Genomic DNA, 13303 nt, shown 5'->3' with positions numbered 1-13303 from the left:
TGAGGAAGACAACTCCGGGTGGCATCCGTTACGAGGCCAGAACCTAGAGGCTCTGGCTGGGCGGAGGTGGGCCCAGTGTCAGGCCCCGAGGGGTGGGAGGGGTCTGGCAGATCCCAGGCAAGCCCAGAGCCGGCTCCCACTGGGAGGAGGCCTTGGGGCCCCCCACCCTCCGTGCTGCCTCCCTGGGGCACCTGAGCTCGGCAACCGTTTGGCATTTCCTGCACTGGTGGGACTGCCAAGGAGCCAGGTGCCTGCCGTGAGGCCCTCACTTTGTGTGGGTGTTCCCCCTGGGGAGCGGATCAGGGGCCTTCAAACCCGAGAGGCAGGTGGAGGGCTCTTTAAGCTGGGGCTTCATGGGTCTGAATTAAGGCTTTTGTTTCTGCTTCCTCCCCCATTCAGATTTTGAACAAGAAAGCCTGCCCTGTGATTAGGCTAATCCCACAGTAGTTATACCTTCGCATAAGATGTTTGCACACTGAAGGGCACAGAGAGCAGAGCTACCCAGAACACATGTAAAATTAAATCAGGGGCTCCCAGGGTGCAGGATAGTGACTTCCCATGTGGGCTGATGCCCTTGTGTCTGAGTCTTTTACTGTAGTGACAAGGTGAATGTTTCCAGGCCTCAGAGGCTCACTTGGGCCCTTTCCCCAGATCCAACAAGCTGGTCCTGACTTCTGCTGGCAGCAACCCTGTCCTCATGTGGCTGGCCAGGGCCAGCGCTGGTCACTGCACCTTGGCAGCCGATCTCAGCCTCATGGTTCCCAGGGCCCCTTCCTGGCCCAGGGTCCCTTAGTGGCCAGCAGAACTTGTCTGCAGTTTCAAAGCTACCAATAAAAACAAAACAGTGCCCCTGTCTTCTGGCACTCCCTACCCCTCATGATCTGGAGGCTCCGGTATCTGTTTTTGCTTTGGCATTTTCCTACTTAGCTCATTTGAAGGGAGTTCTCTGGTTGAGTTCTTGGATCCTGCGTTCTGCAAAGAATAATGATTATTTGATATATTGGGCCCAGGGATGGAGTGAAAACCAATACTGTTGATGATCCTTGCCTGCAAAGACAAGAAGAGACCCAAAATTACCTTCAAGCAAGCAGGTTGCTTGCTTGTTTGTGAGATTTCAGCTGTACACATGCAGTTAAGGACACCCATTTAGGAATGGCTGAGCTGGGGCCAGCCGTCTCCCAGATGTGCCCTCTGTCGGCAACTCAGAGCTGGTGGCCTGAGGGGTGGGCACCATGACTTTGAGGTGGGAGTAGGAGGCCCGGAGCATTGAGGTAGCTCCATGGGAGGAGCTGGCGGTCAGCACCTGCATGGCCGCCCACCCCGCCTCCCCATCCAGCTCCCCATCCGTACAGTGCAGGAGGTTGGGGAGTTACCTGGGGGCTGCAGAAACAAAACAGGTTTTTGCCAGAATCAGGAGACCACACTGCTGTGTCCTTGGCAATGTGATATGAGGACCTGGGGTCATCCTGTATGCTGTGCCCAGCCGCCAGCTGGCTCCTGCTGGAGGGTCCAATTTACAGAGGCAAGAAGACTCCAAGACGGGCAGGGACAGCCCCGCTGTCCAGCAGAGGGCCTCCCCTAGTGCCTGCATGGCCTGCCTGGCTGGGGGGCCGTCGGCCCATGCTGTCGCCGCCAGTGGGGGCAGGGAGCAAAGGTCACTACAGGTTTGGCAATGATGCTTTTACCCAACTTCATTCTTTCATTTAAGGTATGATGTTCAAAGCAGTTAAATTCTGCTTGTATTTTGAGTAACTTGTAATTTCCTATATTAAGGAAAGACTTATACCTTTCTCTGTGTATATTGAGTACAAAAGAAGTTAGGTTATGTGATTTTGAAAACGTACCTACACAGAAACATACATATTATACATATACGGGGCTATGTACTCACGTGGCTACACATGCGCTCCAACATGTCTATTTCTTAAAGGTCGGCAGGCCCGGATGGGGCTCTGAATGCATCTCTGTGCTTCCTCCCAGCTACAGGGCTGTGTCCCTCTCAGCTTTTTCACATGAGGAGCTCTGTTCACTCACCCCAAATGTGAATCCAGCACAGTCCTGTCCCCAGCTCTTGAGAGGAAGCTGTGTGCCAATTGTTCCCCCGCAGGGCACCTCCAGCAATATTCTATGGGATACACTGCTTTTTGAAATGGAATTATATCATTAGTACCTGCCGGGATTAGTGCTGACATTGGGCTTATCCAGCCTTACATCACCTCCTCTTGTTCAAAGGCTGAAGGGGCGATCTGACAAGCCCACCCACATGTTGCCACCCGGGCTGGGAATTTTCATTCTGTGCTGGGTTCTGTATGTGTGTATGTAGCTTGTGTGCATGTGTGTTCACGCATGCAGAGTGGAGCTGAATAGCAGAGGATTTATACTACTAGGGCAAATACTTTATTTTATTTTTTATTTTTAATACTTGTTTAAAGTTTATTTTGAGAGAGACAGAGAGAGTATGAGCTGGGGGAGGAGAGAAAGAGAAAAAAAATCCCAAGCAGTCTCTGCAGCGTCAGCGCAGAGCCCAACATGGGGCTCAAAACTATGAAGCCGCAAGATCATGACCTGAGCCAAAATCCAGAATCAGATGCTCAACCAACTAAGCCACCAGATGCCCTTATTAGGGCAAATATTTTAAATGATTCTGCTCGGTCCCAGTGTCCTGTGTCCCTCTCTGCCTCCAGGTGCCCTCATCCTTGCTCAGGAGAGCTGGCTCTGCTGGCCTGGCTGGACTGGCACATGTGGACCTTTCCAGCCTGTCCTTCCGTGGCCCAAGAATGTTCTGGCTATAGCTGGTGCTTTCCCAGAAGCTTCCACACTGTCTGGTGTCCTCCCTACAGAACATTTCCCTTTCCATCCTGGCCACAGGAGGTCCAGAGGGACCCCAGGGCAGAACTTACATTAGGACAGAAGGAAAACCATTCATCTTCTTCTAATGGGTTTTTTTCTACCATGTCCACAGACTCTGTGTTGATCCCACTCTGAGGACCTTGCACAGGGCGTGCTGTTTTGTCACCGACCACTCACATCCTTCACCACCAGGCAATTTCCTGATTCAGTGACACAGTGTTTGTCCTGTATTTCACAGTCGGAGCCTCTGGGAAGTGGGTTTTGTACCTTGGGACAACCTGTTTGAACAGTTAGCCTCAGCTGACTCGTCAGCAGTGACACATCAGCTGACCGAAAGCTGAAGGGCCCCATCCCCACTGCAGGGGCCCCACTCAGACAGCTGCTCATGTGTCGTGGTGGGCCACGTGTGGGACTCACCATTCTTTCTCTCTGTGTCTGTTCCTCTAACAGGTTGGTGGTCGGGGCCAGCTGTATCCTTTGCTGGTGTGCAGGTGACAGCCGGCTGTGCTCACGCTCCCTATGGCCCCTCCCCCACTTGCTCTCCCTTCCGTCAAGGCGTACACTCTGCCGCCTGGAGCCAGGCACTTACAGGGCCACTCAGAGCAGATGACCTGTGCTCAGGGGACAATTTGAGGCTGACCTTTGAGGCTAGAGCTTCCTGGAGGCGTTTCCTGAGCCACACACTGAGACAGCTGAACCAGTCGGGGCAGCTGGACACAGCCGTGAGGCAGGTGGTGCTCCCTCGAGGGCAGCCCCAGCCAGGCCCGTTCCTTCAGAGGGAGCAGTAAAACCAGAGTGGGTCAAGAGAGGAGCCACAGGAGGATCTGAGGTCAGGAGAGGAGATATCTGATGGAAGATGAAAGCTGGGACTGCTAGCTGGGAACATGGGTCGAAGGTGGCTGTTTCGTGTCTTTCATGAAGGAAGCTCTTCCTTGCTGTCGCTACTCAGACCCCTCAGGTGGGCCTGGCCCTAAAGTCTGAGATTAAACTCCAGGGACCCCGCACAAATGCCCCATGGAGGCAGAAGCTGCCGGGGCCCTGGGTGCTGGAGGGTGCCCACAGTTCTGTCACTGCACCTCCAGAGGCCCCACCTCACATTGGGTGTGCATTTGTGGGATGGGGAGTGTGTGAGGGGGTCCTCGTGGCTCCTTCAGGCTGACTGGGGATTGGTGGGGGAGTGGGTGGCTGGCCGCGGTGCTGGGGTCTCTCCATTTGGCTCCTGCTGTCATGATTGTTAGCACTCCTCAGCCTCTGTCAGATGTGGCCCTGGAGTGTGCTGGCTTCCTCACTGGGCTCGGACTGGACACCACTGTCATGATGAGAAGCATCCCCCTCCGGGGCTTTGACCAGGTATGGCCCCGTGTGCCCCTGCTCCCACCTTGTGCTCTCTCCAGGGGGCTGCACATCCTCGGCCAGCTGCCCCAGCCCAGACAGGTGCAGGTATGGGCTGGGAGTGAGGCCTCAGTCTTTGGAAACTGGCCTTTGAGTTGAATAAGGAGATTGTCCCTAAAATATGAAACACCTACCCAAGTGTGGAAGGAGGAGCTGACCCATGGAACATGTTGCACCTTCTCACTGGACCTAAGGGATGTGGATGGGCATGCCGAGCTAGCCTCACAGACCGCGAGCTTGGGTCACCCCTTCCCATCCCTCCATTAGCAAGCAGAGGCGTGTGTTGGCCGATGTGCTGTCCTCTGTCTCCCATGCTGAGTCCCTCTGGTGTCCGAGTGGGGTGCTGCCTCCCAGGGGCAACACTAGGTCGGGAAGCAGTCGCTAGACTGCCGAGGCCCTGGGTGACTATCTCAAGAGATGACAGCCCCTGGCCGCATTCCCAGTCACCCACCATAGACTAAAAAAATGTACCTTGTGAGTCAGGACCAGCGTTCCATGGCTTTCCTGGCCAGTGGTCTGCCTTCAGCTCTCGGAGCATCCACACAGCCTTTTAGGCCCTGCCAGTTCGACCTCCTGTCCCCTGGGCAGGGCCATTGCTGCACGCCACCTTCCTGTCAGTCGGCCACTCCTGAGCCTCATGGCAGGAGCTCAGAGAGCCACCCTGCGGGGTCTAAAGACTGCAGGTTGTCCTGATCTAGGTCTGGGGAATAGATGACCTGGTTAATGTGAGACGCAGATACCAGCACTGACTGCAGATGCAGCGTGCTAGGAGCACATGGTTTCTTGTGTTTAGTTTTTTAATTTTATTTTAACTAAAAACTCTTCAAGGGAATAAGACCCAAGTCTGGGGCTGCCACTGTCAAGATGTCATATGTCCTTCCATGTCCTTGAGAGGGAAGACACACCGCGTCCATCTGGGCTCTCGGGGCTGGTGAGCTCTCACAGAGGGAAGCGGTGGGCCTGCCATGTCCAGCCTCCAGCCCCGCCCCACCCAGCAGAGGCAGAGACCTGCCCCTCTGTCCTGTGCGGGCCACTCTCTTTTACTCCACTCAGTGCCTCTGCCCTGAGTGCCTGCAATGGAGCTACAGCACCCAGGGAAGGTCTCTGTACCTTGGGCTACGGGGAAAGTGTGCCAGGCAGCAGAGAGGAGCCACCAGAGGCCACACTGCAGGATGCAGATGAGGACAAGGCCCATGAAGCAGAGGGGTGTTTAGGGACGAGCACCACTCAGAACACTGGCCTTAGTGCTGAGCCCGGGTAGGACCTGGAGACCAACGAGAAGGGGTGCCCTAGGACACGGTGGTGAGGCCAGGGGACCCAGGCCCTGCCTCCGAGAAGGATGTGAAGACCTGGTGGCAGGCCTAGGGCCAGTGGTCTGGCCATGTAGTTCCCCCTCAGAGTGTGACAGAGACTGCAGGCTTGTCCGGTGCCCAGAGGGATCCGGAGCCTACACTCCTGTTCCCGTGACTGGTGTGACCGTCCTGAACAGGCAGCCTTCTTCATCGTGTGTGTCTCTAAATGGGCAGGCACCAGAGGATTTAAACACTGGCTTTTATTTTCTCCTAAAAGAAAAAGCTGTGTCTGACTGGGGCTCTAGCCTGCACAAGCCACCACGGTGGCCCCAGGAACTAGGCCCGCATCTACAACCAGTGGGTGCAGAGCCTTCTGGGCTGAGAGGAGGGAGCCCTCTCCGCAGACACACCCCAGCCACTCCCATACCCCCACCATACCTGCCACCTGGTACATCTTGGTGGGGAGCAGAGGTGCCCACCTACTGTCCCAGCTCCCCCAACGGCAGAGGTGGTGACAGCATTCGGCGGGGGCAGAGGGGTGGTGAGTGTGGGCGGAGCCAAGCGCCATCTGGTTCAGGCCAGAGCCCCCAGGAAAAGGGGGTGTTTCTCTGTCATTGCTTTTAGTGAAGGCTTAGTGAGCGTCTAGAGAGGAGTCCAAAGGTCAAGTGCATCCTAACCAAAGGGCCTCAGGGCCTCAGATTTGGAACTGGGGAGCATCAGATGTGCTCTTGACTCAGTCTTCAGTTCTTCTGTGTGAGGAGGGGCTCTGGACCTTCTCCTTTGGAGAAACTTTCTTTGGGCTCTTCTAGGGCCTTCTAGGGCCTGCCTCAAGCAGGCAGGAGACCAAGCCCTTTCTTCCCACAGTCCTCAGCAGCGGACCTTCTCACTGCTACCTGGTCCTCACAGTATGTTCTCTTGTGCTTTGCAGCAAATGTCTTCCTTGGTTACAGAGTACATGGACTCTCAAGGCACCCGGTTCCTGAAGCGCTGTACCCCCTCAAGAGTGCAGAAGCTTCCAGACGGCCAGCTCCAGGTCACCTGGGAGGACCTCACCTCCGGCAAGAAGAACATGGGCACCTTCGACACTGTCCTGTGGGCCATAGGTAAGGGTGCACTGAGCCACACGGGCACATACACGTGTGAGCCACACATGGAGACCAGCAGCGCCACCTCCCCTTCCTGCTGCCTCCAGGGCTCCCCTCGTTCTGCTGGCCTCAGGTGGGCCAGTCGTCACAGCCCACCTCTTGGGTCATGAAAACAGCACCGTGGGTTGCTTTGAGCTCTGCCAGGTCTTACCCGCCTTTGTGGAAGTCACATGGCGCAGATTTCCAAAGAAGGCATCAGGGATGGACCAGAGGCCTTGGGCCTTTCTCTGCTCTGCGTGGGCTGGCTGCTACCTTGCCCACCAGTGGTTGTATTCCCATCCTCCTGTTCTCCGAGAGGTGTGGATCCAGCTTTCTGTGGGGGTGAAGGCTGAGCAAGCATGACTGGGCAAAATTAGCCCATTGCTGATAGGGCCAGGCTGAATCCTCCTGCACCCCAAAGCTGCCCCTGAGGGGCAGAATGGAGAGTGGGGATGCAGTGGGGTTGACGCCTGCCAAGGGCCAGGGCCTGGGCCGGTCTCAGGGAAGGACATGCACTTTGAGGAAAGGTGCCCTGGCCAGGAGCCAGGCAGAAAGAGCAGAGCACTCAGACACTGTGCCCATCAGGAGCCTGTTTATGGCTGGGCATGCCTGCTATGAGTGGGCTGTGGCTGCTGGGGGCTGACGGCTTCTCATTAGTGAGGGCGTGTGGTGCTGGGTTCAGTACACCTGCTTGGACATCGTGCCCACCTTGATATCTGTCTTCTGGGGTTGGAGTCTCATTTTCCTAAGCCTTCTGTCAACTTGCATGTGAAAATAACAATTGAGGTCTTCCTCTCTCGAGGTCTCCAGTTATCAGGGGTCTCTCTGCACTGAGCCTAGTCAGCTGTCCCTCCTCTGTGTTCCTGGGCTCAGAACCCCAGTAGCTCTCTGGCTCTTCATCTGCCTCCATGTCAGTTAATTGAATGTTTACTGAGTACTCAGAGGGGCTGTCCCATCAGTGTTGGTCAAGACGTGGTCGGCCTGGTTCCCACATCCCCTGCAGCGAGCCGGGAAGAACAGGGCTGTGTCACACAGCGACGTCCCTCTGAGAAGCCTCTCTGGTTTTCTGAGTTCTCAGAACGCTTGGAATCAGACAATGAGATAAATTCTGGAGGAATCAGAACTCTTCACTTGCGTGGTCAACACGAGCAGATTTAAGGAGCAAGGAAAATGCCTTATCGTAAACTTAGTGTCTCTTGTCAAAAATTTAGCAAATGGCCATGGGAAATATTCTTGTTCAAGTCATAAAAGTGGGTAGGTTTATTTTGTCTAACACTGTGAAACGTTATATAACTATTCAAATCCAGAAGTGTAAATTGATATTTTTTTAAGTTTATTTATTTATTTTGAGAGAGCGAGAGTGAGAGAGAGAATCCCAAACAGGTTCTGTGCTGTCAGTATGTAGCCTGACGTGGGGCACAATCTTCTGGAACTGTGAGATCATGACCTGAGCAGATACCAAGAATTGGGCGCTTAACTACTGAGCCACCCAGGTGTCCCTAAATTGACATTTATCTTAAACTCCATTCTAAAAGGTGAGGTGGTGCGCCACCTGGGTGGCTCAGTCAGTTGAGCGTCCGACTTCGGCTTAGGTCGTGATCTCATGGTTCACGGGTTTGAGCCCTGCATAGGACTCTGTGCTGACAGCTTGGAGCCTGGAGCCTGCTTCAGATTCTGTGTCTCCCTCCTTCTCTGCCCCTCCCCGACTCATGCTCGCTCTCACTCTCAAAAATAAATAAACATTTAAAAAAATTTTTTTTAAAGGTGAGGTGCCTAGTTTCTCCCCTGATAACACTTTGGGGCCCCCCACACATATGTCCCTTCTCTCACCTTTGGACAGCGGCAAAGGCCTGTGCCCATATGCCATCAGCTAAATCTGATGGCAGCAGCTCAGAGGACAAGGGACCATGCCCTCAGAAGGCTGCAAGATCCTCCCAGCTTCCAGACAGGTCCCCGGTGGGCAACAGGGAGGGCCCCTGGCGCACATGCTTGCTCTCCCCCGCCAGGAGTCCGTTTTATTTTTTGTATTTTCAAAAAGAGCATCCCCCAGACAGTCTGCCCGACGTGATTGATGCTGGGGGTGGAAGCTTTTCACAGTCCTTGGCCTTTGACCTTGCTTCCCGAGGCGGCGCTGTGGTGGCGGCGGTTTCTGGCACGCCTTCTGGGGCTGTACGGGCATGTGCTGACTTTGCTGCTCGCTCCCGGGCCAGGTTTTGTAAACAATCAGGAGCCACTTCCCAGTTTAACAACTGGAAATGTTTTCTGCTGGTTTACCCCGATAAGCCTTTCTCCAAGCATTATTTTTGCGCACAATAAAGGATGATCCAATCCAGGAGGTTAAAATAAAACACCCTGGGGGCTGAAGGGCTGGTACCGTAAATGCAAACGGTTCCTAGACCATACGCCCTGCCTCAGCAGCGAGCGCTGTGTGCACACAAGCTGGGTAAAAGCAGGAGAATAGGATGCCCCTCATGCCTCATGGACACACTGAGGGCTGGGAGGAGCTTCCGTGGGGTTGAGCTGCCCTTGTTCCTAGCACCTTGGTCACGGCCGATGAGGACAGTATCCACAGGGATGCAGAAGTGGGCCTTGCAGTCTGCAAGCCAAGGAGGACTCCGAGCCTCTTCCTCGGCCCAGCCTTGATCTCCACGTGGTGGATTAAATACATTAGCAGTTAAAGCAGTTAATTGCTGTGCAGGGGGCCAGCTCATTGTTTGTCTCTGAATCACCCACCCACACCAGGTGTCTCAGATAATAGACTGGGAACTCGCAGCGAGGAGGATTTCCTGTCTGCAGATGTGCCGATTACGGTGCTGAGTGAAGACAGTCAGCCTGTGCTGCGCCGCGGGCTCGAATTCACCCTGTGCAGTTAACCAGTTGTGGCCTGAATCCTCAGCCACCTGGAGGAGCAGGAGCAGGACAGGGCGTCCGAGTGGACAGCTGGGCGTGTCAACACTTCTGAGCTGGAGCTCAGCCTCAGTGTAGCTTAGACTTTGTTTCAGAGGATGGACAGAGGGCCTCCGGAGTGAAGCCTTAGGAAAATCTGCAGCTAAAACTGTCACATACCCCTCAGCGTCCCAGAAGGTTTTCTATCCCCCTCTTGAGGGAAGGGTAGAGACACTGGTATCCCTTCCTGGACCACAGGAGTCCCGCCCCCAGTCAGAAGGCCCAGATGGCTGGTATTCCCACCGTCCGAAGTGCCAGGAAGGGCTCTCCTGGCCCTGTCTCAGGAGCCCACTTGGTCTGTTAGGAATCAGCCTTTCTTCTTCAGACTTTGTCTTAGCAAGAGAGCTAGTGTCGTCCACCTGTGTGTGAAGCCCAAGGATGGCTTCTGAGCCTCTAAAATGGTACAAAGGGAGCCAGCAGGCACTGGGGCCCTGGCTTTCCAACTTCTAATCCAACCACCATGTTGAGAACCCCACTTCATGTACAGTCTACCTGCACAGAACGTGCACATGGACCACAGCCAGGGAGGTGGTGACATCCGTGGAGATACTGATGGGGGCCTCTAGGGCCCAGTGAGTGGAATGCATCTGCCCAGCAGGGGCTGCAGCCTGGGGCTCCCCTCTCTACCATGGGGACTGCCTGCTCTGGTTTACAGGAGGCCATTTGCTTAGCCACATTCAGCTGATGGCTCTCCCGTGCCACAGATGCCCCCATTCAAGTCCTTATGGACTCTCTACCCCACCCCCACCCCGAGTGCTGGGCAGCAGCACTGGGAGCTGGAAGCAAAGCAAAAGCAAGCCCCCCGACTCTGGGAATTCACGGGTGAGAGTGCTCTGAGTCCAGCAAGAGGGTGAGATAGTCCAGGCCCCGGTGCCTCCTGAAAGCCATGAGTGGGACCCAGGCTCTTCATGGCTGGCACTTGGATGATGGAGAAGGGTTGGCAGGCTGAACATAGGTGCCATCTTGTTAAGAGAAGCCAAATCCAAGGCCAGCAGGTCTGTTCTTTGGGGATGGCCTGCATCCTGCTGTGGCTGCAGGAAACTGCATGTGGCCACGTTCTTCCCAGTGGGTATTCCATAATGGCCCACCTACCTGTGATGGGCCCACCCGTCTTTGCTCTCAAGGCCTTAAGGGAAGCACCGCTACTCATGAGCCTCCAATATTTTAACACCTTTTTATTTTAGTGTAAATGTCATAAAGTTTAGTTAGCAACATGAAGAGAGAACCAAATCTGCTTGTGTATATGGTTTGTTTTCTTGGAAGAGGAGACACTGGTGGAGCTCTTCCTGGGCCTGAGGCTACAGGCTTCCCCACCACACCATGTGGCCCTAGACGGTGCACCATCTGGTCAGTGACTGTCATTTATCTCTGCTCTGGCTCACAGTGGTGCTAGTCCATTGCAGAAGCCAGGCAAGGGCAATGGGAGAGCAGCGCCTTGTGCTTACAAACTGGCCCCCTGCCCTCTGTGTAGGATGCCCTGCTCAGCCAGCGGCCAGGAGCTATGCCAGGCTTACGAGCAGTCTCCTCCTTCTGTCCAGGGTCACCCACAGCTTTCAGACCCAGGCCGACCTACCTTTATGCTCATGGTCATCCAGCAGAATCTTTTTACCAAGTCAAATTCAATATTAATGGTTAGAACTTGGTGAAAACCAATTTCTTTAAAAAAAGAAAAAGAAAAGAAAGCCTTAGTGAAAATGCTTTTAAAGAAAAGTGAACATTGTTTACATGCATCAACGTGCACTATCTAAATTTTGCAAGTGCTGCTGGGAGCAGTCAACCAGCAGGAAGGTTAGAGTGACATTAGTAATTGTTACAGCAATAATTGCCACCTGCCAGGGAAGGTGTTCCTTCCTGGGGGTTCCAGTGGACCAGGCTGCAGCTGGACCTGAGTTGGGCACTCCACCAAGCTCTAGGGCTGACTATGGCTTAGGGGCCCGTGTGAGGTTATTTTCTGTGCTGTCAGTGCTGCATGCGGGCTTGAAAAGGAAAAGCCCACGTGTACCCCTGGGGAGAGAAGCATCACCAGGATGGCCTGGGGGACAGTGGCAGGTGCTGGTGGTCACAGTGAGCCTCAGGTCATGCGAAGGCTCACTAATTTCCTTCAGCAAAGGGTGAGCCCTGCCTGGGCCCCAGGCCGGCAGGGTTTGGGGGCTCATGTAGAAAGGGTCATTCAAGAGAATAAAAGGAGCCCTTTGCTGTTGTTATCCTTTTACCTGAAGTCTCAAAGATGACAAAGGATATAATAAAGTTTTTGAAAGGTAGGTTTCAAGAGATACGAATAGAGGTGCTGGAGGTGTGGGTTCCACGTTCTGTGTCTGGTCCAGGGTGCTGCACAGGCCCAGCCCATGGGGTGGCTGGCTCTGGGGGGCCACGTATGTGCCCCCCAGGAGGGTTGGTTCCTCCGTGAGCCAGTGCGAAGCTGCCGGTCCCCCATCCTCCTGGCACTGAGCTTCAGGCTGCTTCCTTTACACGCTCGCCGCGCCTGTCTGATCAGAGCCCCTCATTCGCGCTGTCATACTCCTGCTGCCACTTAAATCTTACCTCATTACACGGATTGCCCTTCACTCGTCGGAACGTGTGCTTCAGGCAGGCGTGAAATTGGAGGGAATGCCCGTTTTCCCATAACGGCGTGAGAGACGCACGTGAAACTGCATGTGTCCGATTGGCCACATCCCTGTGCTCAGCTGAGCAGGTAGTAATGACCAACAGCCGCCATCTGGGGGGTTTTCGACCTTCAGCCTTCTCTGGCCTTCTCCAGCTGGCTGGGTGAGTGTGGTGGCCGAGCTGCCTCCCCCGGGCGAGCAGTAGCAGCTGGTGGGACTTCAGTGCGATGAGGGGAAGGCTGGCCTGGTCCAGCTGCACTGAGAGCTCTCAGGCTGAATGCAGCTTCTTATAGCACTTCAGTGCCCTGGGGTATCCTGGATGCGGGTCACAGGGAGGGAGGCACTGTCATACCTCGGTGACGCCAGTGCTCACGTGGTCCCCTAGAGGGACTCAGGCCAGGGAGCAAGGCTAGGCCTGGTGAGGGAGGCAGCTCCAAAGGCTCATCCACATATTTATTTGGACATTGCCTCTGAGTTAAAAGTGAGAACATGTTTGCATCTAGAATCTTAACACCTTGATTGTCCGCAGTAAATATGATGCGGTGTCTTTCGCGTATCATGTGAGAAGCTCTTACTTACAAGGCAATGAAGTTATAGAGATATGTATAAATGAGTGAAAAAAGGCAAGGAACTGGCAGTTCAGAAAAGAAAATGCAGCTAATATATACGTGGGCAAAGGTACTTAATTTTACTGGTAAATGTACTGGTAATCAAAGAAGCGAAAATTAAAACAGCAGGGGGAATGAATGAGCAAGCCCAAGAAGGCGCAGCTCCCTGCCCTGCTCTGGAGAAGCCCCAGCTGGCTGGCCAGCCTTCCGCTGAAGTCCTGTCCCAAGGAACTAAACTGACATGTGGACAAACCGCCACCTCCATCCTGGTGGTGTCCAGGGAGCGGAGATGTAGGAACCAATCCAGGGGAGCCACTCAGCAGCGCTTGGCAAACCCAAGCCAGGCGCCAAAGAGCCAAGGCCCCAGGGAGCAAGAGATCCCATTGGGCATGGAACGTGTGCCCTCCTAGGGGTGGGAAAGCACCATGTGTGACACACAGGTGATACAGATTGGGGGATGCCATGGGAGCTGCCCTCTCTCCCCAGAT

General features: G+C 54.5%; 1 protein-coding gene across 2 annotated transcripts in view; it reads left to right on the top strand.

The window, feature by feature from the left end:
- Positions 1 to 13303, top strand: part of TXNRD2 (thioredoxin reductase 2) — a 47415-nt gene that overhangs the window by 21970 nt on the left and 12142 nt on the right. For both annotated transcript variants that reach the window (XM_077745888.1, XM_077745887.1), the window contains exons 9-11: positions 3301 to 3320; positions 4109 to 4200; positions 6463 to 6637. In XM_077745888.1, coding sequence (XP_077602014.1) covers positions 3301 to 3320; positions 4109 to 4200; positions 6463 to 6637 — 287 coding nt within the window. The remainder of the gene's footprint in view (positions 1 to 3300; positions 3321 to 4108; positions 4201 to 6462; positions 6638 to 13303) is intronic.

Source organism: Crocuta crocuta, unplaced genomic scaffold (assembly GCF_008692635.1).
Source record: "Crocuta crocuta isolate KB4526 unplaced genomic scaffold, BGI_CrCroc_1.0 scaffold344, whole genome shotgun sequence".
Taxonomy (NCBI): Eukaryota; Metazoa; Chordata; class Mammalia; order Carnivora; family Hyaenidae; genus Crocuta; species Crocuta crocuta.
Note: the sequence above shows the minus strand (reverse complement) of the source record. Positions and strands in the feature narration are given on the sequence as shown.